This window comes from Pelmatolapia mariae, linkage group LG7 (assembly GCF_036321145.2).
Source record: "Pelmatolapia mariae isolate MD_Pm_ZW linkage group LG7, Pm_UMD_F_2, whole genome shotgun sequence".
Classification (NCBI taxonomy): Eukaryota; Metazoa; Chordata; class Actinopteri; order Cichliformes; family Cichlidae; genus Pelmatolapia; species Pelmatolapia mariae.
In genome coordinates this window covers 22,280,378-22,305,620 of record NC_086233.1, presented here as the reverse complement: position 1 = coordinate 22,305,620, position 25,243 = coordinate 22,280,378, and the positions used below count along the sequence as shown (strand labels likewise).

Below are 25,243 nucleotides of genomic sequence, written 5' to 3'. Positions count from 1 at the left end.
ACCATTTCTAAATTGGAAATTATACCATGTGAGATGCATAAAGATTCATAACAGCTGAAAAGAAAGCTTCATAATAATAATAACTTTAATAAAAGCCAATAAAGATGCTTACATCATTTTCAACAGCTGCTGGCTGAAACACCAAAACAGTTATTACCTATTTGGCTATAAAATAACAATTTTGAGCCTCCACTACCTCCAAGTACCCACTCACAAACATACCTAAAGAAGACCACACACACAGTCAGAATTGATCAATTTCCACACCACCGTCATGCATGCAACAGTTCACAGGGACGATGATTCCACAAACCTTTCAACAAGAAATGCACAAATACGCACCACAATACCCAAAGAATGGATGGTCTGGAGTTCTGTGTGGAGAGATAGAGCTGTTTGTGGCTTTTGTTGTGTGCCAGTTAGACATCCAAGTGCACCTAAATAGATTAAAACTGCTGTGCATCTGCATCAGCCAGGAAATTGTTTGTTGCCGCACACAGAGGCATAGTTGCTTTCTCCAAGACTTTTTGCTGACTTTTCTTTCTTTCATATTCTCTCAACTTGATCTAATTTCCAGAAGCTCTTGAAAACGCTGCTTATATGATGGCAAGCCAAAGAGACAATACCCACTTATCTTCAGAAGCTCTGAACATGCTACAAGCTGAATATGATAATATAGTGCAGCGCAGTGCCGTATAGACATGAAGAATCCAGGCTTTCTGTTTTGTGTCTTAAGTCTGTTTTTCTTTAATCAATACCAATTCATCATCTACATTATACTGTTTATATCCCACTTTGAAAGCTGCTTGTCTCTCGTCTACATTTTCTTTTATTCAGTTTTCACATACTACACATCCCTATTCCCTTTCCCTGATTTGTTACATCTCTGCTCCTCCACTACTTCTGATATCCTTTTCTGTCTTCTCATCCTTTACTTGCACATGACCCTCCTTTCCCTCTAACTGCCATCTTCTTCTTCTTAATTCTCCCCTTTTTTGTGCCTCCTGCGCCCACTTTCCTTCTCTCATTCTCCTGGGCTGAGCAGCATATTTCCCGTAATACTTATGCCTCCACAAAACACCACATCCCCTTTTTCCCTGAGTTGTTAACTACAGGAGCTATTAACATGACTCAGTTTTATGTCCCAAGCTTGTCTGCAAGCAAATGCACACACACACACACACACACACACACACACACACACACACACACACACACACACACACACACACACACACACACACACACGCACACGCACACATATGTATATACATATATATGTATATATTGGTTTTGTTTCAGTTTGTCACACATTTCTTCTCTTAACTTTTACACTCATCACCAGAGTGAGAACTCTTGGACTTATTTGTCCCCCCAAAAAACAAAAAACAAAACAGAAAAAAAAACCAATATTCACAAAAGTTTTTGTATAGTTCCCTCATTTCTCTTGAATTCTCCTTTCTGTCATACAAACTATTCCCCTGTGGTGTATAATGTATTCTCATTTGCAGGGAAGGAGGCTAGTTTTCCAGGTAGTTAATTGTAATTTATGTCATAAATTCCAGAGTGACTAGCAAAAAACCACAAAGAGATTTTGTTCAAAGCCAAAGAGTCCATGTAGCAGCCTCCTAGGTCTCCCAAGTTTGTCCTCAAAGAGTAGACGTAAGGGACCGCTGCTCTTGTGCTTTATAATTATTCTTCACCTGCTCAACGTAGCTTTTTGTCAACATGAGTTAACATACTGGGAGCAAAATAAGGGAAAAAATGAAGGGCATATGGAACAGTATATGTAAACAGAAGGCTTAGATTATTAACAATCTTAAGAAAGAAGGCATGCAGTGCAAGAAATAATATGTGGAATGAAAGCAGTTAAAATAAGACAGAAAAAAGAAAGATACAAATTCCATTGTTGCAGGACTGAGTTTAACAATGTTTCTCCAGATCTGTATTTTCTTACATACTTTCTCTCTCTCTTTGGTCCCCCACCCCCTCACAGACACACACACACACGCACACATACACAATGACAGAGAAGGAGAGTGAAATACTTTTCCTTATTTCTCTCTTCTCCTTTGCTTTCTTCACTTCATAGGGGAACCCTATACTACAGAATGCAGACTGTTGTAAAAAGGTGCCTTGGGCACCCAAGCATTCCAAGAGTGTTAAACGCCTTCTCCATCAGGATCCTAACAGAGCTGTGGTCAAACTGCACCATTGTAGCTTGCACAGCATCTATCCCGTTGTTCTTAATTCCCTAATATTCACACTCCGCTTTCATGTGCATTGCAGAATATGGCAGCCTTTTCTCCGTGTAGTTTATTGATTTGGTATGTTAAGCGGTCATTGATGGATGATGTGGCGGATTCGATGTATAATTTGTCTCTTTTGGAGCACTGCTTCCACGTTTCTGAGTTTGCAGTGCTATTATATTCACAAAAAATGTGTATTAGTGGTATCTTCAAATTTGTTTTATTTTTTTTTAGCTTTGTCATCTCTGTTGTCTGTTCTTCTTCTTTAACACCCTCCCACCCCTGCCCCCACACACAATGCCTCGTAGTTGTGTACATTATTCGTGTGAGGCCATTGACTGCCAGGAACCCCTGATCCGCAATGCAGAGCTAAAGTGCAGTAGCCCTGGCCACCACTTCTACAATGGAGACCGCTGCACCATCTCCTGCAACTCTGGATATGTCCTGCAAGTCCACCAGGACGATGACATCATCAAGAGTCAGGTGAGCATACAAACACACTGCTGCACACATGTTTAACTACGTATAGGCAGCTACATAGCTCATTTCACACAGAGAAACAAGAACGCATAAACATACAACGCAAGCATTCAAGTGCAAAAATGTCAGAGCTTTTGTGTAGTTACTGGGAAATGCATGCACACATGAAGCCGTCTATGCATACTCAAACAAGCTTTCATGTAAACTCAAATACACAAATGTCAATAAGACAAAAGTACAAACAAACGTTCTTTCTGTTCTCTTCTCTGTTTATGGATTTACTTTGTCACCTGCAAAAAAACAAACAAAAAACAAAAAAACATGCTTGGCACAGTAACCCTCCAGGGACAATGACATCATAATCTTCCAGGTAGATGAGTGCTGCACTGAAAAGTGGAGCCCCAGTCTTCTCCTTTTTCTAGTTTACTACACATAGACATACAAAGACACATCCACACGCACACACAGACACATGGGCGCGCCACACGCACATGCATTAAACAAGCACAGACATAAAAGTGTTTAGTCTCTTGCTGAGCATGCTGCACCATCACCTCAAACAGTCACTTTGTATTTCTAGTCCACTGGGATGATGACATCATAGCATAGTGTCTGCTCGCTCTCTCTCTCTCGCTCCCTCCCTCTCTCTCTTTCCTTAGCTCCATTCCTGCTCATTCTGCACACATTGAAGTCTCTGTTAAAGGGCAGAGATTTGCAGCCACTGTCACAAAGCAGCACATATTAAATGCTTCCATGCAGATACCAACAAACAAACAGTCAAGTACAAGGAGTACAAGGAAATCTCTTTGCATGGAGATGTGGGGAGATACAGTATACACACACAGATGCTTGCACACCACAGATAAACAAATGATCTGGGTAGTTCACACCACATTGTAAACCTTTTGGATTTTGACCAAGATGCAATAAAGGCCATATAAATGCTTTATCCTTCTCTATGGCTTTGTAAAGCTGTCTGCAAAACAATCTATTAATGCTCTCTTAGAGAGATGGCACATGTGTATTGTAGCCTGGAGAAAAAGAAACAGTACTCGCCTGTACTGTATGGTATGTTTGGGAGCTGTATGTGGAACATGAATTAAGACAAGAAGGAGAGAGAAGCAAGAGCGGATTAAGGGTATAAGAAGGGTTACACATAATTGCTTTTCTGATGTGTGGTCTGGACTCTGACTTTAATATTGCTAAAGATACTTCTTCTGTTGGTTGTTCCATATGTTGTGTGCAAGCTGTCCTAACTGGACTGGTTCTAGTACCACAAAGTACTTTACTCATGTATGCACAGAAACAATGTGTGTGTATGTAAAAAATCCATTCAAAGCTACTGACATACACATTTTATGTACAAAACCTTGGAGTTGATTTTTCTTTGCAGATTTATAATTGCATTATATTTTGATTGACAATGCACAATGTGTCTATTCACCAATGTCAGTTCGTTTAGTCATAATTTATGCTTTTAAGAAAAGGAGAGGCAAAAAAGTATCCAGTAAGTAGGCTGTTATGGAAGAGGAAAGGACAGAAGAGGAAGTAGGAAGAGTTTTATGCCAAATATTTTCTTGTGTAGTACTTTGAGTGTTTGCCACAAATGATGATTGACAGTTCAAAGATATTACAAGGACTTGTTATTTATGAATAACTTTTGTATCCATTCAGCCAGATGAAAGGCATGTGCTCAGTTTTGTAGATGTGAAATGAGGATGTGGAAGTTTACCCTAATTAACTTAAATAGAATTACGTATATTTTCTGAAATCTACACTGTGTAATCTAACTTAATGATTGTAATATAAACATGTATATATTTTACATTTTTTCTTCTTTCTTTTTCTCTGACCTTTTCTCTAGTGAAGTAAAGTGAATCAGCTTTTTGAAAAATAATATTTGAACACATTTTATAGTGGTATAAAGTAAAAGCAAAATTGTGACAGATGGTTTCTAGTTTGGTAGCCTCAGGACCAGCTGACTGCTTTTTTGCTGATATGGTCCTTCTAGTTCCTTTGAGTGGTGACCTCTAACACATGCTGTGTTGGTTTTCAGTCAAGTGTTAATCGGCAGGGATAAGAATTAGCACTTTCAAGTCTTAGGCCGTGGTTCACAGCGAGGAAAGGGTACCCACTCTGGGTTGGGGGAGAAGTTGCAGCCCCTAGGGGAAGGGGACAATGGAGTGTGAGATTAACATACGGATTGATGTGGCATTTGTTGGGATGATAAGAGCTTGAAGCTGTGAAGCTGGTAAATCTATATTCTAACCCTCACCTTTGTCCACAAGCTAGGGACAGTAACTCAAAGAATAAGATTCAGGATACAAGGGATGGAAATTAGTTTTCTGTGTTTGGTGTCTGGGCTTAGTCTTGGCCATAGGGTCAAGAGGGAGGGGCTCAGAGTAAAGCCTGGTGGAGGTGACTGGAGTGAGGGGTGTCTGAGCATTTTTGCTTAGCCCTGTGACTCTGACCCAGATGTGGATGGATAAATTGTCCATAATAGAAAGTATGTTGAATCTTTTAAAAGTAGTAGGCCAAGGTCTGATCTTTGTGGGACTCCACAGAGAATTTGAATTAATTTTTTCCCTCCTGGATTATCAGTCACTACAAGTCGGATGAGAATGTAGTCAAGAAAGGAGAATATGTGAATTTGTGAGATGGAAAACAGACATTCATGAACAGATGCAAAATTTACTATAAATACTTTTTTTAAAAAAAAATCTGCAAACATGAATATGAAAGAGAGACACATCCCTTTTTCTACTTTTCTTTGAAGAAAGATTCTATTTGAATTAGCCTTTGGGATCAATCAGTCTCAGATATGTTTTTTTTTAAATTCCAATAACATGAAGATAGAGGTGATACAGTTCTCAAAATAAACATTCTTGTTTTATTAGTATTTTCATTTTGATTGTTGTCAGCCCTGAGGACACTACCACTGATGTGGTAACACTAAAGTTTCGATAAAAGTTATCAAAACTGTCCATGAGCATAGAAGTCACAAGTTCTGGCTGCAGGCAGTCCTGTTTAAACATCTAGAGTTTTTGAGCTCTGGGTATTTCACAAAGATTTTATCCCACCCAGCACTTCCAAATGTTCTGGGTGGAACTGGAACCGGAAAGCTTTAATTCCAGGATACATGTAAAATACTGTGAAAAAGTATTTGCCCCCTTCCTGATTTCTTATTAATTTACATATTTGTCACATATGAATGTTTCAGATCATCAAATAAATTTTAATATTAGAATAAGACGACCTGAGTACTTACAAAATGCTGTTTTTAAATGATGATTTATTTTGCTGAGGGAAAATTCAAACCTACCTGGCCCTGAGTGAAAAAGTAATTTTCCCTATTGTTAAATCATGAATTAACTGTGAATAACACATCATGGCACAATCTAAAGAAGTCATTTCAGAGGCCATGTTGAGAGCCATTATTTACAAATGGAGAAAACTCGAAACAGTGGTGAATCTGCACAAGAGCAGTCCCAAACTTACTCCAAGAGTGCATCGATGACTCATCCAGAAGGTCACAGAAGAACCAAGAACAACATCTAAAGAACTGCAGGCCTTACTTGCCTTAGTTAAGATTAGCGTTCATAATAGCCTTCAACAGTTAAAGACGGGTCAAAAATGGCGTATATGGGAGAGTTCCAAGGACAAAACCTCTGAAGACCAAAAAGAACACCAAGGCTCTTCTCACATTTGCCAAAAACATCTTGATGATCCCCAAGATTTTTGTGAAAATATTCTTTGGACTGACGAGACAACAATTGAACTTTTTTCCGGTCCAGTTACTAGACTGGGGTTGTTTTGCTGATTCAGGAACCATGAATTCATTTTTTTCTCCACATGGCGTACTTTGGATAACTTTTTCTTTGAAATCACAGATGAAGCATTTGGAGAATTGGACATGGATCTTTAACTGGTCTGAATGAGTTGGAGATTATCAAGCTGGTTGCATAAATTTGAGTCAGGCAAGAAAGGTGGAATGAGAGTTGGCCAATGAGATTTAAAGTACATGGAACAGAGGCTGATTGGCTTACAGAAGATAGGCAGGGAAATAGTTGGGCCAGAGCCCAATTTATGACAGAAACCAGTTTGTGGGAAATCGGAAGTGATGTAAAGAATAGTCTAACGGGCCGAATACCCAGGAATATAGGCAGATGAGTGAATAGAGATTGTCCTTATTGAACACAAGCGTCTTTACTACTTTCTCGATCCATTTCAAAATCTATTGCAGCTTTGCAATACCTTGCAAAATAGTCTCACAGCAAATAAAATGCACTATTTACTTGAAGCATTACTGCAAATGATCAGTTTTGACATAACTCTAATTTGTTTTAACAGTGGAATGCAACTTTATGAAGGTGTTTGATTGCAAGTTATACAGTCCAATCAGGAGTATAACTTTGACTCCAACAGCAACACAGCTGTAACCTAAACTGTACAACTGCTGGATATAATTGGTAAAATAAAGCAATTCACATTCAAAAGAAACACTGGGCACATCATGTCTTAAATGTAATAAACGAAATGTGCTTCGAGTCAAAGCGCTGGTAATAAAATGGTCTGGCCAGATTCATAGTGCTCATATGCTCTCATCTTTTTTTCAGCTGCACAGTCCTTGCAAAGACACGCACACCTCCACACTAAGGTTGAAAAGTGCAATGTGAAGCATAATCTTGTCTCATTTCATTAGCCGATTACATTCTTGGTTCACTGATGTCAAAGAGATTCTGGGAACACCAACTTCTTACATAATACTATCTTCAGAACAAATCTGTTTCCCTCACTTGCTTGATTTGTATATGTGTCTTTTATTCCTGTCTGTTTTTCCTATCTTTCTCTTCCTTTGAAGTGGTTAGGGAACACTGTGTGCTGGTACTGAAGAAGTCACATCTATTTTATATAGGCATTCCCTTTTACAGATATGACCATTCCCTGCCATGAAACAGCGTTTAGGTATCTGAATTAAAATAACCCCATCACAAGTCACCATCTGATAAAAAAGATAATCTCATTGAAGTAAAGTATCTATTATCCTAAATTCATATACATATACAATGTTGATATGGGCAACACGCTGGTGTGGTGGTTAGCACTGTTGTCACAGCAAGAAGGCCCTGGCTTCAAATCCAGGCTGGGCACTTTCAGCGTATTCTCTTTGTGGCTAAGTTCTCTAATATCCTGTCATAGTATGTATGTTTTTATACATGAGTTAGGTCAATGGGTAACCCTAAATTGTTCATAGGTGCAAATGCTTGTCTGTATCTCCTGGTTAGCCCTGTGACAGACTGGGGGCCTGTCCTCGTGTCACTTACCCTGTAACCTTTTCTTTTTGTAAATATTAATGGTAATAGCTAGGTGTGCCCCTTAGGTCAGTGGTACACACAAGAGATCTAACCCTCAACTAAATCTGTGTTCATCAAACAAACAAACATGTGCTTGCTATTGGCCCAACAAGGATGTGGGCATATAAATCCCTTTATAGATTCTTAGGAAAACCTTGTAGATCAAAATGTTGCCTGTAAAATTAAAATCACCCTGCTTGTTGACATGTTACGCTAAAATGCTCCTTGCACTTATAAAATATGGGGTCTATGGGTTTCTGACTAAAGTTACATTCTCAGTAGCACGCTGCTGTTGTGACCACACCGTTATCCAGAATCATTTGGGAAACCATTCGTTGATATTGCCAGTGTGAATATTTCACAAATACAACCTTTGATTCTTAGAACAAGATTTTCACAAAAAAAATGTTTTATAAGAGGTTTTCCGCGAGGACTGACACATAAATTATACTTAATTCTTAGTAATTCTACTATTTATCATTATGGATATATCTTCCAATTAATGTTCAACCATGCTATAATTTGCTTGTTTGCCATCTATATGAAGACAAATCCCTAAGTTAAGGATGGGGTTGTCTGTTTGTTCATTTGTCTGTAGGTCTGTCTGGCTTGAATTAGGAAGCATAGCCAAGGGTTGTTAAAATTGCTACTGGAAGAGAAACAGGCAGCTGTAAATTTTTTAAAGGAAGGAAACTTCCCACACATTTACACACATAGTAGCACACACAAACACAAACTTACATATACAATCACTTTAGAAAGTGCTCTAAGGTGTGCAAAAAGTGCCCTTTTTGCACACCTAGCTGTCTTTTAGATTTTTATTATTAATCTATTTACAAATGTTCCTCACACTTATAAAAGATCAAAAGAATTAAGAGGAAAGTATTTTTTTTTTAGAAATGTTGGGAAATTTAATGAAAATCAAAAACTGAAATCTATCATTTACAAAATTACTTTTTGTGTAACTTTCTACAAGTTTTCTAAAAACTGGATTGGGGACAGCAGCAAACTGCCCTCTTCAGGGATTCACAGACAGGGTTTGACTCGTTGTTCTGAAGCAACAGGTCTGTGCTTTAGGTCATTGTTATGCTGGGAGGTTTAGGACCCCCTTCGCCCCATGTCCACCTGGGGTGAAACCCTTTTCAAGAGTCTCTCTCTACTTTATCAATCACTCTTTCACCAGTGCCCCTGCCATAACAGGAAGTTTCCACCACTTTGACCAAAAACATCACATTTATGGAATATCTTCATCTTGCTCTGAGGCCTTTTCATACCAGACTCTAAGTGGGCCCTTATGTGTGTTTTACTCAACTCTCTCTGGCCACTTTACAGAAAAAAATAAATAAAAAGACCTGATAGATGGAGTCATCCTGAGATGGTCATCCCTCTGTCAGATTTCCCCCATCTTTGCACAACATTTTTGAAATGCTGTTTTAGTGATAGATGGGTTCTCTATCACCTCCCTCACCAAAGCACAAACACATCTAGGTAAACGTGTGTGTTTATGTGTATTTGTATGTGTAGGGTGTAGTATTGACCACACTTGTCAAGTGCGTATTATCTCGTACCTTATCCCACACATGCACAATTTTGCAAGTGTACTTATATTTTAAAAGAGATGTTTCAATGTTGCTTCTATGGTCCACATTGCTTCTCTACAGCTTCACATCTCAACTGACTCATTCAACTCTTCACCCAGTTGTTTTCCAGAAGGCGCTCACATGCAATGCATATGTTACCTTGTTGGACATCCAAATATGAAAGGAGCTTATTTATTTTGAGGGAACCCGATACTGTTACGCAGTATCATGTAATGGGATCGAGATGAAAGACAGATATACACGGAAACAGAGAGAAGATTATGAAACAATACATTTGTATTGCCAGCTGAGTCCAGTTTGTGTTGAAGTTTGGCCTCGCTTTAAAAAGATGTGTGTAATTAAAGTCAACCAGTGTAATTGATGGGTTACCCACACAGGTTTCTCTTCTGGTTCTGAGAATAAAAAGTCAAAAAGATTGAGCTCTAACAGCTTTGTTCTGAGCTTTCTTGGCACGACTATCGATTTAAACATTCCTGTTGGATTACATGGTTCTACTTAATGGAGGAGGATAAAAAAAAATTGAGGGTTAGCCCATTCAGATAAATTTCGGCTCATCTCTGAAAACCTCACACTACAAGCCAAATAACTAGAGCAATGAGACCTATTTGTAATAGAGAATAAACCTAACATGAGGAAACTTTTCTAGTTTAAAAAAAAAACAGTTAGAAAGGATTTTGAACTATTCTGATTGCCCTGTCAGTTCCCAGGAGTGCATATACAAGACAATATTGTTTTCTAATGCTATATTCTCTAGACAATATTCTTCCCTTGAACAGAATGGTTTCACATAACCATGTGTAGAGTGTGTCCACACACACACACACACACACACACACACACACACACACACACACACACACACACACACACACACACACACGCACACGCACAAACGCACACAATAAATGCAAAACTTCTGGCAATTGAGAAGTAATTTACCATAATGATAATCCCTTATACTGGAACCTTTATCTTGCTGGCGATTTAAGCATGCATCTGTATGAAATAGTGGAGCTATGCTGCCACTGCTGGGTTTGCTCTTGTTTGAGTCTGTTTCTTGTGGATTTTGCATGTTCTCCCCATGTGTGGATTTCCTCTTGGTTCTCTAGTTTCCTACCACATTCCAACAACATGTAAAGGCCCAGTCACACAGGATACCCTCTGTAGTCTTTCAAAAGTTGGAGAGGCTGCCTTGATTTTCAGAAGGGAGCAATGGAAAGCCACTTGTTCCTATTTGTTTATGAAATTACAAACTCAGTAAATATGAAGTAACCTTTCTACTTTTTTCCCCCTTTGATTTCGTACTATTTCCAGCATATTGTTTATCTCTTACCTAAATATAATAACGACTTTCTTATGTTTTGTGACTACAAATAAATTCAGAAAGAGGATGAATCATGGATGTAGACAAAACCCACAGGGGTTTGCCTTCTATTTGTAGAAGACTTTATGTGCGTGCATGTATCTGTGTGTGTTTCTCAGCTGTCACACTTCCACTGAAGTCAATCTGTTTAGGGTTAGGGCTGATTGTGCAGTTGCTGGATATCAGTTGTCTGAAGTACATGACTTGACCTTACAAATGCTATCAGCAGTTACTTGAGCTGCTGAGTGGCCTGTGAGGCTTACTGACATACAGTAAGCTAAGCCCGATCAGGCTTTGTTAGGTTACACGCTGATTAGGAACTTGTTGAAATGATTGCAGAATTGCTGTAGTCATTTTTTTGTGAGGTAAACATTTATAATACAAGTGCACTACATCAGTCTGTCGCATCAATATGCAAATTAAAGCTTGCATCAATGAATATTATTATATAATATATCTATGTAGACTATGTTGTAATACTTATATTTCTTTATTTGTTATTTACTTTGTGTTATATCATGTCTTATTTTCCAGTCAGAGACTTCAGTGACAATAACTTGTGCAAATGGGAAGTGGAACAAACAGGTATCATGCGAGCCTGTGGACTGTGGTTTACCAGACAAGTATCATGTTCATCCTGCCATTTTCAACTTTCCAGAGGGCACCACCTATGGCAAAAAGAGCACCTTTCAGTGTCGAGAACCTGCCCAGCTAATGGGTGAGTTGCCTAGTGGAGCACTGACATATCCATGTTCAGATTCATATTTACAGGGTACCCTTCAGAGATCTTTTCCAATAAATATATACACCCCCTGGTCACTTTATTAGGTACACTTGTTGTGTTTGCTAATGCTATTATCTAATCAGTGACTTTGAACATGGTTTGCAGAGAATGGACCAAAAAAGAGAAAATATCCAGATAGCAGCTGTTCTCCAGGCACAGAAGCGATGGTGCCAGAGGTCAGAAACAAAAAAGAATGGCTAGGCTGATTTTAGCTGATAGAAAAGCAACAGTAACCATGAAGCAAATGGGCTACAGCAGCAGAAGACTGCACCAAGTGCCACTTCTGTCAGCTAAGAACAGGAAACTGAGGCTATGATTCACACGGGCTGAACAAAATTAGACATTAAAACACTGAAGAAACATTCCCTGCTCTAATGAGTCAGGATTTCTGATGTGATACTCAGATGGTAGGTTCAGAATCTGGTGTAAACCAGATAAAAGCATGGATCCATCCTGTCTTGTATCAGTAGTGTAATGGTGTGAGGCTATTTTCTTGTCACACTTTGGGAGCCTTAGTACCAACCAAAGCCTACCTGAGTATTGTTGTTGATAATCTCCATCCCTTTATCATGACAGTGTAATCATCTTCTGTCAGCTGCTTCCAGTATTTGACATTGCCTTTTGAAAATTAGCACCGTATCACAAAATGATCTCAAACTGGTTTCTAGAAGATGACAATGAGAATAATCTCTGAAGAATTTTTCTGGCACTTTGTTGAATCTATCCCATGAAGAATTAAAGCAGTTCTGAAAGTCAACGGCGGTCCAACCAGATGCCCCACACATGGATCCTGAATGCCTAGATCTATACAGAATCAAAAGGAACCTAAGAGCCTTTATCAGGAACTAAATGTGGATGTGGCCAACTTCAAGCCAATAGCACAAGTCTGCATCAAGTGCAGCATCTACCAAGGAGATCCTTTGTCCCCAATGATCATTGACAAGACTGGCTACAGATACTGACTATGGAATGGAGCAATCATCAGCCACCTCCTCTACATAGATGACATCAAGCTGTACGCTAGGACTGAATGAGACATTGTTCACTGATCCACACCACCAGGATCTACAGCAACATCATTGGAATGTCATTTGGACTAGATAAATGTAGTCAGATGGTAACAAAGAGAGGGAAAGTAGTCAGAACTGAGGGAATTGCACTACCAGAAGGGAACATTGCAGACATTAAGGACGGCTACAAGTACTTGGGAATCCCACAGGCAAATGAGAATCACGAAGAGGCGCCTGGGAAACTGCAATCACCAAATACCTGCAAAAGGTCAGGCAAATCCTGAGAAGTCAGTTGAACTGGAAGAACAAGATCCGTTTTATCAACAGCTACACCCTGCAGGTTATCAGGTTCTCTGCTGGGATAATAAGCTGACCAAAGGAGGAGATAGAGGCCATTGACATCAAGACAAGGAAGCTCCTCACCATGCATGGAGGGTTTCACCCCAAATCCAGCACCCCAAGACGTAACACTAAATGTAAGGAAGATTTGGGGAGTGTCAGAACCACTGTCCAGGATGTGACAACAAACATCCATGAGTACATAGGAAGATGGCCACAACCAAGGATGATGGCCAGAGCTAGCAAAAGAACCCTGCATGGTATGCATCACTGACAGACAGAGGAAATGGCTGACATCCAGAAGTCCTACCAGTGGCTGGACAAAGCTGGACTGAAAGATATCACAGAGGCACTAATCATGGCAGCACAGGAACAAGCTCTGAGCACAAGATCCACAGAGGCTGGGGTCTAGACAGACAGACAAACTGGTGATAGATAATCACCCGGACATAGTAGTGGTGGACAAGCAGAGGAAGACAGCGGTAGAGATAGATGAATGATGAATAAAGTAACAAGTAACCAAGTAACAGAAATATAAGGAAGAAGGAACATGAGAAGCTGGAGAAGTTTCAAGGGAAAAGAACTCGAGAAGATATGGAGTGGGGAGGTAACAGTGGTCCCAGTGGTAAGCGGAGCACTCGGTGCTGTGGCCCCCAAGCTAGGTGAGTGGCTCCAGCAGATCCCAAAAACAATATTCGAGATGCGCAGTCCTAAGAACAGCAAAAATACTGTGCAGGACCCTCAAGCTCCCAGGACTCTGGTAGAGCACCCGAGCTTGCAGGATAGAGCGCCCACAGGGGCAAGAGGGGATGTTCTTGCTAATAATTTTAGAGGTTTCTTCCCACTGATTGCCAAGCAACACAGAAAAGACCCTTAAACTAAGACCACCTTTTTTCAAACAACCTCAAATTTGGCTTTGCACTACAACTCGTAGTTTTGAAGTCGACTGCATCTAACTGATCTGACCTAGTTTTACTGATTCACTGACCTGTATACTTTTCCATTTATCCTTTCCCTTTTTTTGTTTCTTTAGGTACAAACAACACGCTTACCTGCCTCGAGGATGGTCTATGGTCCTTCCCAGAGGCTCTATGTGAGCTTCGTTGCCCAGCCCCTCCTCTTGTACCCAATGCTATGCTGCAGACAAAACGTTGCCAGCAGTCAGACTTGAAAGTTGGCACACTCTGCAAGTACAAGTGCAGGCCAGGCTACCATGTTACCAATAAACCCAAGCGGTAAAGAAATAAACTGAAATTTTTTTTGTTCATTTTTTGCTACTTTGAAACTGTTCCCACATGAAATTAGGGTCTGCACGTGATTCAATTAATCATCTCTCTTTTCCTTTTAGGCGTGCATTCAAACGCCAGTGCACAGAAGATGGCACCTGGCTCGAGGGATCTTGTGAGCCCGTGACTTGTGATCCTCCACCTCCGATCTTCCATGGCTCCTATAACTGTACCAATGGGTTTCGTTTTGACAGTACCTGCACTCTAAACTGCTCTGATCCTGCTGGTAATACTGCTATCGCCGGCACAGGACGCTCTGCCCATACGGTGAGGCTGCTGCACCCTACTTGCAAGCAGGTCTGTCCATCTCTTTCCTCTCTGTCTATTCTTGCTTTGCCAGTGTCCTTGTCTTCTCTTTTTTTTCTCTTCTTTGCACCCTGACAGTTCTTTTTTGTTTTGTTTGTTCGGCATAACTTAGTAATAAATAATATAATCACAGATAAATATAGTCCATTTAAAACAATTTGTACCACCAGGCTGATTCTCCAGGATTACTGGTAATGTTGTTTGTTTGGAAATCACTACAGACAAATTGTTATTAATATACTCTTGTGTATTATCAGACATAATTACTAATGACCGATGATAACGTACTAAATTAATGAATTAATGACTGAAAAATAAGATACAGCCTTTATCCTTGCTGTTTTTTTCTGATACGTCTTACTCTGCCCTGCCTGCTTTTCTCCGTCTCCCTTAGCCCTACTCAATTTGACGCCATGCTAATTAGATTGCTATTGATTTCCAGAACAGCCCTGCTGCCACAGACTTTTGAAATGTATACACCTTTTAATCTGTTCTGCCTCTTCGACGTTGTGGGTTGGATGCCGATTAAAAATTGGATTGTATTTCGCTGTGCAGTGGCATGGCATCTCAGTGTCCTTGGCCTAGTAGTGTTTGTGTACCTGTGTGTATGTCTGTATGTGTATAATTATTTGTTTGTCAATATATGCGTTATTTTCAGGGCGCAGGGTCCAATGAGATCCGCTGTCGAAAAGATGGAAATTGGACAGGGTCGTTCCGCCTGTGCCCACACAGCCAAGGCCAGTGTTCTTTACCTCAAAACCTCCATTATAGCCTGCAATACTCATGCAAACGAGGACACGGCATAGGTCTGTATGCACAAATCTACTGTTACTTAATGCTTTTTTTATACTAGGTTCATCTTTCACACATTGCCAAACCATTGTGACATAGTCTCACAATGGTTTGGCAATGACGAGGAAAATAAATCTCGGCATTCCTGGTGTTGATCTTTCATTAGTGTAATTCTCTCTGTCTCTTTGTCTGTCTTTCTGTCACACAAACAAACACAGGTGAGGAGTGTGAGCTGACATGTAGAGAGGGGAACAACGATGTTGTGATCCTCCCTCACAATATGACCGTAGAAAAAGTAATGAAAGAGCACTGGAGAAATCCACCTAAGGTGAAGGTAAGTTTGCATGTGTTTGTGTGCGCCTCACAGCTCTGAGAGACGCACTTCACAAAGTTCTGTGAAGCACAACTCTTCTCCTTGGAATTTCACATATAGTTCCTTGATCCTGACTCCATCACCTGCAATGCAAAATGCCAACCCAATGCTATACAAATATTTGGATTAGAGGCATAGCAACCTTTTTCAATTTTTAATTTATTCTTGACAACAAGTATGAAAACCTCCTGCTGCCCACTTTCCTTTCAGTCTTCAAGATGATATAGTAGTAGTATAGTAGATATAGTGGAGAGATAATGAGGTACAAGAACTTTATTCCCAAGGTGTAAAGATTTTTTTCTAAATTCCAGTGTATTTGTCTTGCTGAAGAATTGTTGTGAGGCACTTGTTTTCACCCACACTGCCACTTGTGGCCAACCTTATTCATTCAGGTTCATCACTGTTAAAGAACACTGAAGCTCACTAGCGATTGGCCTAATTTAGATATACCTTACAGCTACTTAAATAATGAAGTTTTCTTTTTTTGGAAGATAGCAAAACACAGAGGTAGGAGGCTGTGGTGGAGAAGGTCACATAGCACAGGACCGTACATTTTGTCTCTTTTGGGGCTCTCCGACACAACCATGGTGTCATTTGAGATATTCATGAAGATTATGGTTGAGGTCAGGAGCTGTGTAGAGGTACAGCTGGACTGTGTGTGTTGTCTAAATTCTAATTTTACTCTCAAAATGTATCAATGCCACAAATGTTGAATCTGCCTTAAGTACTTTTGTTAGCTTAATGCCCTTTTAGCTGTAGAACAAGAGACAGGTCTTACTAAATAGCATCGAGTTTTGAAACTAGAGAAGCCGCGCCTGACCGAAAGAGTACATTTTATTTTTCTCTTTTTTTTTCTCCAACAACACCTTTTGTTTCTGTTTCAGAGTCACACTGAGTCAGCAGGTTTTAGTGGTGGATGCCGCGGGAGGGGTGGGTTAGGCCATGTGGACATGAAATGATCTGCTTTTATGGATTTGTGTAATTGATATGATTTGTGCTCAGGGGTAATTTCAAACCTGAGGTTATGCTGTTGGGTCCATCTGATAGTGTAAGAGAAGTCAGAGAAGTGATGTTGGTAGGATGACTGTTAAAGATTAGGAAAGTGTGTTGAGGATAAGAGGTTAGAAGAGGTAAAGCTTTCAAGGTAATGACCACAAGTCTAAGCACGTGTAATGTTTTGTTTTGTCCCTCCTTCTGTCAGTTCATCCTGTGTTGATATATCATAATTAATGCGAGCACACAGTCTCATCCCGAACATATACACGCAGTCATAAGCAGCTACTGTAACATCTAAAAAGGCAAACAGAAATTTGCCTTATGGCAAGGGGAGTGGCCAGGGGTGATTGTAAATGATAAGAAATCAGTTTATATTCCTCCCTCATGTCTAATGGTCCTAGTCTGGCCACCCTATAAAAATGGTCTGCCACTCGTGTGGCAAGATGTTCCCAATGGTAACATGTTAAATTTGTGATCACATAAGTGTCATAGTGCTATTACTGACATTAGTGACATTAATGGTGAACCTTATTCCTACTCAGTTAATTCTAGTATCAGAAAAAAGATGAAAAATAAAACTGAATGACCACCCAAGAGATAAGGATGCAAACACACAAAAATACAAGATAGAAAGGGTATTAACAAAACAGAACAGAAGGATATTGCAGTAGTGGGAAGTGAAAAATAATAATAGTCATGATGAAGGCTAACTGTTGTAATAACACCAGGAATGCTGTAAGTAGGAATTGGCAAACTATCCCTAGAGGGTGGAATTCTTCATGCACCATCTACAAGAGAATTAATGTCCCCACTTTCTAGTTCTACTTTGCTGAGCTGGAAATCAGCGTTGCCCACCTTAGTAAGTGATGTTGATTTATTGCCTTTAAACTAGTTGTATTTTGGTTCTTAGTGTGACCCACTTAGAATTCTCTCCTCCTTCTTTATCTCCACCTTCCCTCTTTCTTTTCCCTGTCTCTCTATCTATGACTACTCTGTGCCCTCAGCACCCTCCTCCCCCTTTATCAGCAAAATTACCCTGTCGGGCTTGCTGCAGAATTAGTCATTTTCTATATGACATGACCTCTTCTGTGGTGGTGCTGAGATAGGGATCTATTTTTATGTGGTATCAGTCCCCTGGGGAGGCTTCAGAGGGTGAGGATCCCATACGTAGTGAGGGGTGAGGCCAGGCTACAATCATGGATTATCATGATTTACGACATTGCAGTGAGAGGAAAGAGAGAGAGAATGAGAGAGAAGGGGAGAGTTTCTAGATGACATCATCACTGTAGAGCACAAGAAGGAGAGAAAGAAAAAGTACAGCATTTGCAAAAAGTTTCACCTGTAATATAAAATAATGCTCTCAGTATTCCACCGTATATAGTGACCATTAGAGCCCTCCCCTGTAGACGCACAGGCATACACACACACATCAGGCATGTCTGGACTCAGCTATGCAGTACTATATCACAGTAGTAGAAGCATCACTCTCACAGCTCTCAGTTGCCCTCATATGCTATGTTGTTGTTTCTCTCCACCTTGAAGCCCGTATCTTTCTTTTTGCATTGATTTGCTGACACGACTGTAATGAAAAATACCTTAGTTTGCAGCAACAAAAGAAAAGAATGTCAACTTTGTGAGATATTGGGGCACAATGGATCTGAAAAATGGACCAGCTGAGGTCAGCGGGGCTTTGCTGCAAATGGCGCTTTTGGTCATGGGCAGTACTATATAAGCTCGATTTACATATCCTATAAGCAAAGCCTCTGTTTGCCTGTTCACATACAAATTCCCAACATGCAACACAGACTTTATTAGGTCACAGTCGTGAAATTAAAAATGCCCTGTCATAGTCATGTAACTATTTACACCCTTATATACTTGTACAGTGTATGCTTAGAAGGGTGCATTAGCACACATAGCTGTATATTCAGTGTACACATTGCTGTCCACCTGCCCTGAGCACAAATGTTTTCTGCTGCATTTCAAAGAGAAACACAGCAGGAGAACAGAATGGGATTCCACACATTCTGCAAAGATATTAGATAACATGGTCCTCTTACCTCTGTGCGTCTGTCTTTCTCATGCTTCCAGTTCCTTGTCCTCCTGGGGGTATGACTAAGTTATAAAAAACATTTTTTTTTAAGTTATGTCTTTTAAAAATCAATTTACTTGGTTTCAGTGTAAAGCAAAGGAGGCTTCACAAAAAAGCTTCTATGAGTAGCACATGAGCTCTTTTGATAACGTCTATGTTTCCCTGTCTTAGGGGTGTGTCCGTGCACAGCTTAAATGTGCCCATTGAGTTTAGTACGGTTAGGGATTATGTGGCCTGAAATCTGTGAAAAAAGGACAAACTCCTGGCAGGAAATAAATTGTACAGAGCAACTTTTCAAGCATCAGTATTTATTTGTTTCAACCCACACTGTTGATTTATCTTACAGAGTATTATCTGTACAATGGGGCTGAAATGGTATCCACACCCAGAATTCCTCCACTGCATCAAAGGATGTGAGGTAAGGCATACAAAAATGTAATTTTCATACCTACTTTCTTGACTCAAACACAGGATATATGGTGTTTAAAGCTTTCTGTACTGCCTTCTGTACTTAGTCCATCCTGAATGCTTATTAAGAATTAAGAGGGTATGTAGCAATCAGGTGCTGCTGATCAAATGCACTTGATTAACTGATCATCAACAAGTGAGACTGGAGCTTTCAGATGTGTGCTAACACAATGCCGCAATCTACTCACAACCGGACATCCGAGCAAATTCATCCCAAGGTCAGAATGTTAAAATTCATAACAGTAGAATTAGAAAAAAGCCTGAACAAGTGTGGCTTGTTTGGAAGGGTTCCTGGGCGAATATGGAACAGCTTAGGGGTGGTGATTTGGGCTTGTTTTATAGACACAGGACCTGGACAGTCACTAAGTCGACCGTAAACTTCTCTCCATAGCAAAGGATTCTAGAATCAAATGTGAGGCCTGTGAAACACCAAAACCTTTCCCAAGACTGGGTCATTCAACAGGACAATGATCCCAAGAATAGTAACAAATCTACAACAGAATGGCTGAAAAAAGTAAATAATCAAGGTGTTACAATAGCCCAGTCCAAGTCCAGACATCCTGATTGGAATGCTGTGATGGGAACTTAAGAGGGCTGTATACAACCAAATATCTGCAAATGTCAATTAACTAACATAGTTCTGTAAAGAAGAGTGGGTCAAATTTCCTTCACAAGTCTAAAAAAGTGTGATAAAGTCATATCGAAAAATTATTACTTCAAGTAATAATGCTAAAGGTGATAAAGGTGGATATATATGCTACTAAATCATGTGGTATAGTTAGAGTTTCACAGAACTGGAAAGAGTCCTGTGAAAACTTTCTTTTTTACATCAGTGTAGATGAGTTATAAGTAAAATCCTCAGACAATAGTTGAAGAAAGAAAACCAAGCAAGTCCATAATGAGCTTTCTTCCTTCTGGGACATATTGCTGTTATTAACAACTCTGCACAGGGACAGAAAACATTAGGCACTCACAAGTCATTTAAACATGTTGCTGATATACAGGTGTCTGTTATCAGACTTATATATAAGGTCCATTGAAGAGCTATTAACTAGCTATAATCTGGTGTTGTAATGCCTCCTGAAATAATTTACACACGTGGCTGTGTCATTATGCTATTTTTTTCCCTCCATTAATGGGGCATTCACAAGTGAATGTAGCATCTGAAGGAATTCCACCCTACTTCATGGAAGAATGATATCATCCACTCATTTTGGCCAATTGGATAACCTGATTGGTAACCCAAGCGGAGAGGGTGGGGCCAACCCAATAAATCAAATTACTGGAGCATTTTGTGCAGTGAATAGTTTATGGTGTCCTCAGTTTGATTTACGGGTCTGGCCGACTAAGGGCTTAAAGAGTCACAGTGAAGAATGAGGAAAATGTAATGTATCAGATTTATCAGCAAATTTATCCAGAGGCTTCTAAAAGCCCCAAAATGCTCAAGAGAAAACTACAGCAAAAGACTCTGAGAGTTGTGGCAGCAATTAACAAGGCAGGATGTTCTTAGCTCAGTGTCTTTGCCTAATTGCTTGGCTCTTTCTTTTTGGTATAGCCATTCATGGGAGACAACTACTGTGACTCAGTAAACAACAGAGCCTTCTGTAACTACGATGGAGGAGACTGCTGCCAATCGACTGTCAAGACTAAAAAGGTTAGTGGTACTTTAGGGAAAAATTCCACCTCCTGCATATGTTTTTATCATTTTACTCTACTGCTATGCATTCAGTGGAGGTTGCATGATATCTTTAATAAGCTTTGATACTTGTGAAAATCCTATTTTCAGTGTTCTGTAATGAATCACAGTGTTCTGCTGAAAGCTATAGTATTTCACCTTTTGGACGATCTCTAAACAATTTCTTCCTTCCATTGTCTTGTGTGCAGTGGTAGACAGATTACAGACCCTGAATTCAAGAGAGTGGGAGGTTTTAGACTTCATCAATAGTGCTCGCAAAATACCACTTGCTGTGGTATTTTGTTACTTAATCTGTTATTTTGTACAGTGTGTTCACACAATTATGTGAAATTTGGGTAGTAATTTTACTTTATTTTTAGTATTTTTAGACTTTTTTAAGTAAAGGCTGTAGTTATTTGATGAGTACATCTTACTTACTTTACTAACTCATTCTAATAATAAAAGAGAACTGTCATTTTATTTATGCATTCATTTAATCTTTCAAGAATTTTGTTTTCTAAATTCAGCATTGCATTTTTAAAAAATTATGATTTCTGTGGAATTAACTCCCTAAATTCTGAGTGGTACTTTGCCTGTCTCATCCCTGCCAGCTATTGGCAAGAATTATAGATGGATGTGTAGTTTAGCTTCTGGGCTGCAGCATCTGCTTTCCTGGCCTGGCCTGTTTCTCTGAATCTGGTGAAAGACTTTGGTTGTACTCCTGGCATATCCATCTGTATTTCTGGCTAGATTTATATTGAAATTGATGTCTATCACTGGATATGTCACTGTGTCTTAGTGGACAGCTTTGTCGTATCCCAATTTCATGTTTTTGGGATACATATATATATATTTAGTAAGGTTGTTAGTTAGCAACTTCATCTTCATCTTTAGCATCTATCTATTAAATCACTATGAATATCTATCTATCTTAAAATACAAATTCTTCAATTTCCTTCTTCTATTTATGTGCTATCGGCTTCTATCAGAATGCGATTCAAAATTTGAGTCTTTGAGTTCTTTCTTTTATAAGTTAACTATCAAATCTAAGCTATTGTATTCCAAATGCAGCAGAGAGTTGATGAATTGTTATCAAATTGCAAAATCTTCTGACCCTTTGGGCAGAACTTGCATAACACACTTTTGTTGATGGATCCTATCAGGAGAACAGGCCTTATTTTTTGAGAGTTAGAAGTTATACATCAAAGGGTAGCATGGTTTAATGTTATGTTTGGATGGAGCAACACATCTACAGTTTAAAACTGAAATGCTTTTGAAGGTTTTGACATCTGTGTCTATGTTCCAGAAATAGTTTAGACTAGCTGAACGCTAAAGAAATCTTGAAGCACAATCAAAAAGCAGTGTCCTCCACAAAGGCTTATACTCTATACTCTAAATTTAAGAAATTAAATTTGTATCAAAATTTAATGGGTCCTTCTGTTGCTCATACACCGCATGCACCAAATTTGATTAAATTTCACTAGTTAATTTCAGGGTAACCTTGCTTTCAATTACACATACACACAAATTACATGGGCCAATGCCCTGCCAAAACAAATGTCTATGCCCCATCTCAAAACTTCAAAGAAAGCCACCCCCATCTGCACTAGTTTTAGCATTTTTTTCTTTGCCCATACTCTACCTCTTCACCAAGAAATCACTTTGGAGGTTTATGCATAGTCTTGTCAACAAAAAGACAGACAAACATACAAAACTCAGTAGCATCAGAAATACATTTTTGCATTTTTCATTCCTTGAAAAATGCTTTTCAAACCATGTGCACAAAGAAGTAATCTCCTCATTCTATAACTGTCAACCACAGAGCCACGTACTGCACAACACAAGATCAACAGATTCAGAGAAACCTTTAACTATATTGACACCGTACTCTATATTAAACTTGAGCAATAGTTTTAAAGAAAAAGTCTCAGTATATATCAATATAAGAAGACGCGTGCGAGAGAGATATACTTTTTAACACACAGTCCCTGAGGTTTACAGGTTTTAAAAGAAAATTGAACAAAGAAACATTAGGCAAAGAGAAACATTTTGTGAAACCACCCTCATAGTCAGTAACAGCTGATAAAGATCTGCCGATACTTTATTTCGTCCTTGGTGACGCTCTCCAGGCCATTCACCACAGCAACCTTCAGCTGCTCTTTGTTGCCGGGTCACTCTGCCTGTAGTCTTGTTTTAAATCACTATGAATGAATTTTTAATGGGATTTATGGCTGACTTGGTCAGTCAAGGAAATTCTTGATTGTTTTTGGTTGTTTTTGGCTGTATGTTACAGACCTGAATGATGAAATAGCATACATTTATATTTATTTGGCTCAGTTTGAACACACAAATATTATTGTAACATCTTGCAACAAAAAAAGTGGAATTGTGTCTCAAGTCCATTTAGTATGTGTGATTCTTAGTATTCAATAGTACGGCATGCAAGTTTACACACAGCTTGTAATCTACAGTTTGTTTATTTTGACTCCTCGTCCCCTGCTGGGGCTCAGACCACCAGCTGCTGGTAATCATATATGGACACGCCTCTGCCCAGGCTGAGGGGAAAAGAGCATTTCTAACATTTCCCCAAATAACTTTGTTGCCTCCTAATACTTCAAAATATTGGTAATAGATAGAATAGTAGTAATATGATATTTATCAGCAAAAATGTCTAGCAAAGTATGGTTTTACTTTCCAGAACCTCAATTGTTGTGGAGGAATCTTGCAAGGCTTAATGCTATAGTATTTCTAAGCCAAAGAAACGGCATACTGAAAGTCAATAGTGTGATCTACAAAACTTGTACAAAACTATTACTGAAATAACTACACAAATTAAGCGTGAAACCATCCAGTGAATGCTATTATTACTAATAGTCATACTAGAAATAACAATGAGGTGAAGATAAGCTCCGTGATCTTCACGGCGATCTGCTATAATTCTTAATTTTCAAAGAAATTGGAAAGTTTTATCCGTTTTTCTTAATGACTCTAGGTTGTTCCCCTGGGTTTACACCTGAACAATGCTTGTCCAAATTCTACTTAAAGACATTATGCATGGACTGCAACTACAACTGGCTGGTGTTTTCCACTAGTGGGTCCCCTGCAAATTATTCAAGGCATTTAAAAAACATTACTCTGAAATAACCAGTTGTAATTTGATTTATCAGCTGCCAGGAGCAAGGGGCAAGGAAAGGTTACTGTGGGTGAGAAAGAAAAAGGAAACACTAAGGAATTAAGCTGATATGTGAAATTGATATAGGAACAAAGGGAAACCAGATGTTTGACATTAATCCCTTTTCTTGCGAGCACATTGCTTAATTGATGCTTTTTGCTCACAAACACATGTTGCTTAATGTCTTGGCCAATATAAACATACCTTGTTTTCACGAAACTCAATTTAACCTGAATGCGAGTTTTAAATTATTACATTTTAGCCTTCCTGACAATCTTTATATGTTACTTTGATATCGCTGCCCAAATTTCACTCTATTTAATGTTTTAGTACTTGCGTTAATAAGACATTTGGATTTAGTTGTTTATCTCGTATTCTCACAATCATTCCTTTTTGATCAACTCAGACAAGTCAGTTACAGGGCGTTTTGCACCTGATGCTTATTTTCTCCAAATTGAACAGATGCATGGCAGGTAACCCAGGACAGAGATTCATAAAAAAAATATGTTATATATAATAAAAACGAATGTGTAACTCATTACAGATTCTGCTTCTCTGACCTGCTGATTAATGCTTTTCCCAGCTGACAAAGACAGACAGTTTTTATGTCTTCAGAGTGAAATCAATGTTCCCATCCAGACCTCAAATAAAGACATTGTTCCAGCTCGCTTACATGTGCCTAAACACGTATTTCATCAACAAAGGTTTTGTTTCTGTGACACTGTGATTTTTTTTCTTGTTGTTAGCTAGAACATTGTTTTAAGTCATCGATAGTCATCTTAATCAGAGACAATAGCATAATCCTTTTGTGTCTGTCTTTGATGCAGTACATTTACTCTGCTATAATAAAATACAGTTCCACACATTTAATTAAATTTGGTTATTTGTGAGGTGTAAATTGCA

General features: G+C 39.1%; 1 protein-coding gene across 2 annotated transcripts in view; it reads left to right on the top strand.

Moving 5' to 3' along the window:
* pappaa (pregnancy-associated plasma protein A, pappalysin 1a) overlaps positions 1–25,243 on the top strand; it is a 99,955-nt gene that overhangs the window by 61,143 nt on the left and 13,569 nt on the right. Inside the window, exons 14-21 of one of the 2 annotated variants that reach the window (XM_063478446.1) lie at positions 2,558–2,732; positions 11,582–11,765; positions 14,214–14,415; positions 14,529–14,733; positions 15,431–15,578; positions 15,783–15,898; positions 19,372–19,443; positions 21,049–21,147. In XM_063478446.1, the coding sequence (XP_063334516.1) occupies positions 2,558–2,732; positions 11,582–11,765; positions 14,214–14,415; positions 14,529–14,733; positions 15,431–15,578; positions 15,783–15,898; positions 19,372–19,443; positions 21,049–21,147 (1,201 nt within the window). Of the gene's footprint in view, positions 1–2,557; positions 2,733–11,581; positions 11,766–14,213; positions 14,416–14,528; positions 14,764–15,430; positions 15,579–15,782; positions 15,899–19,371; positions 19,444–21,048; positions 21,148–25,243 lie in introns of both variants that reach the window. The other variant, XM_063478445.1, reaches the window with a different exon arrangement.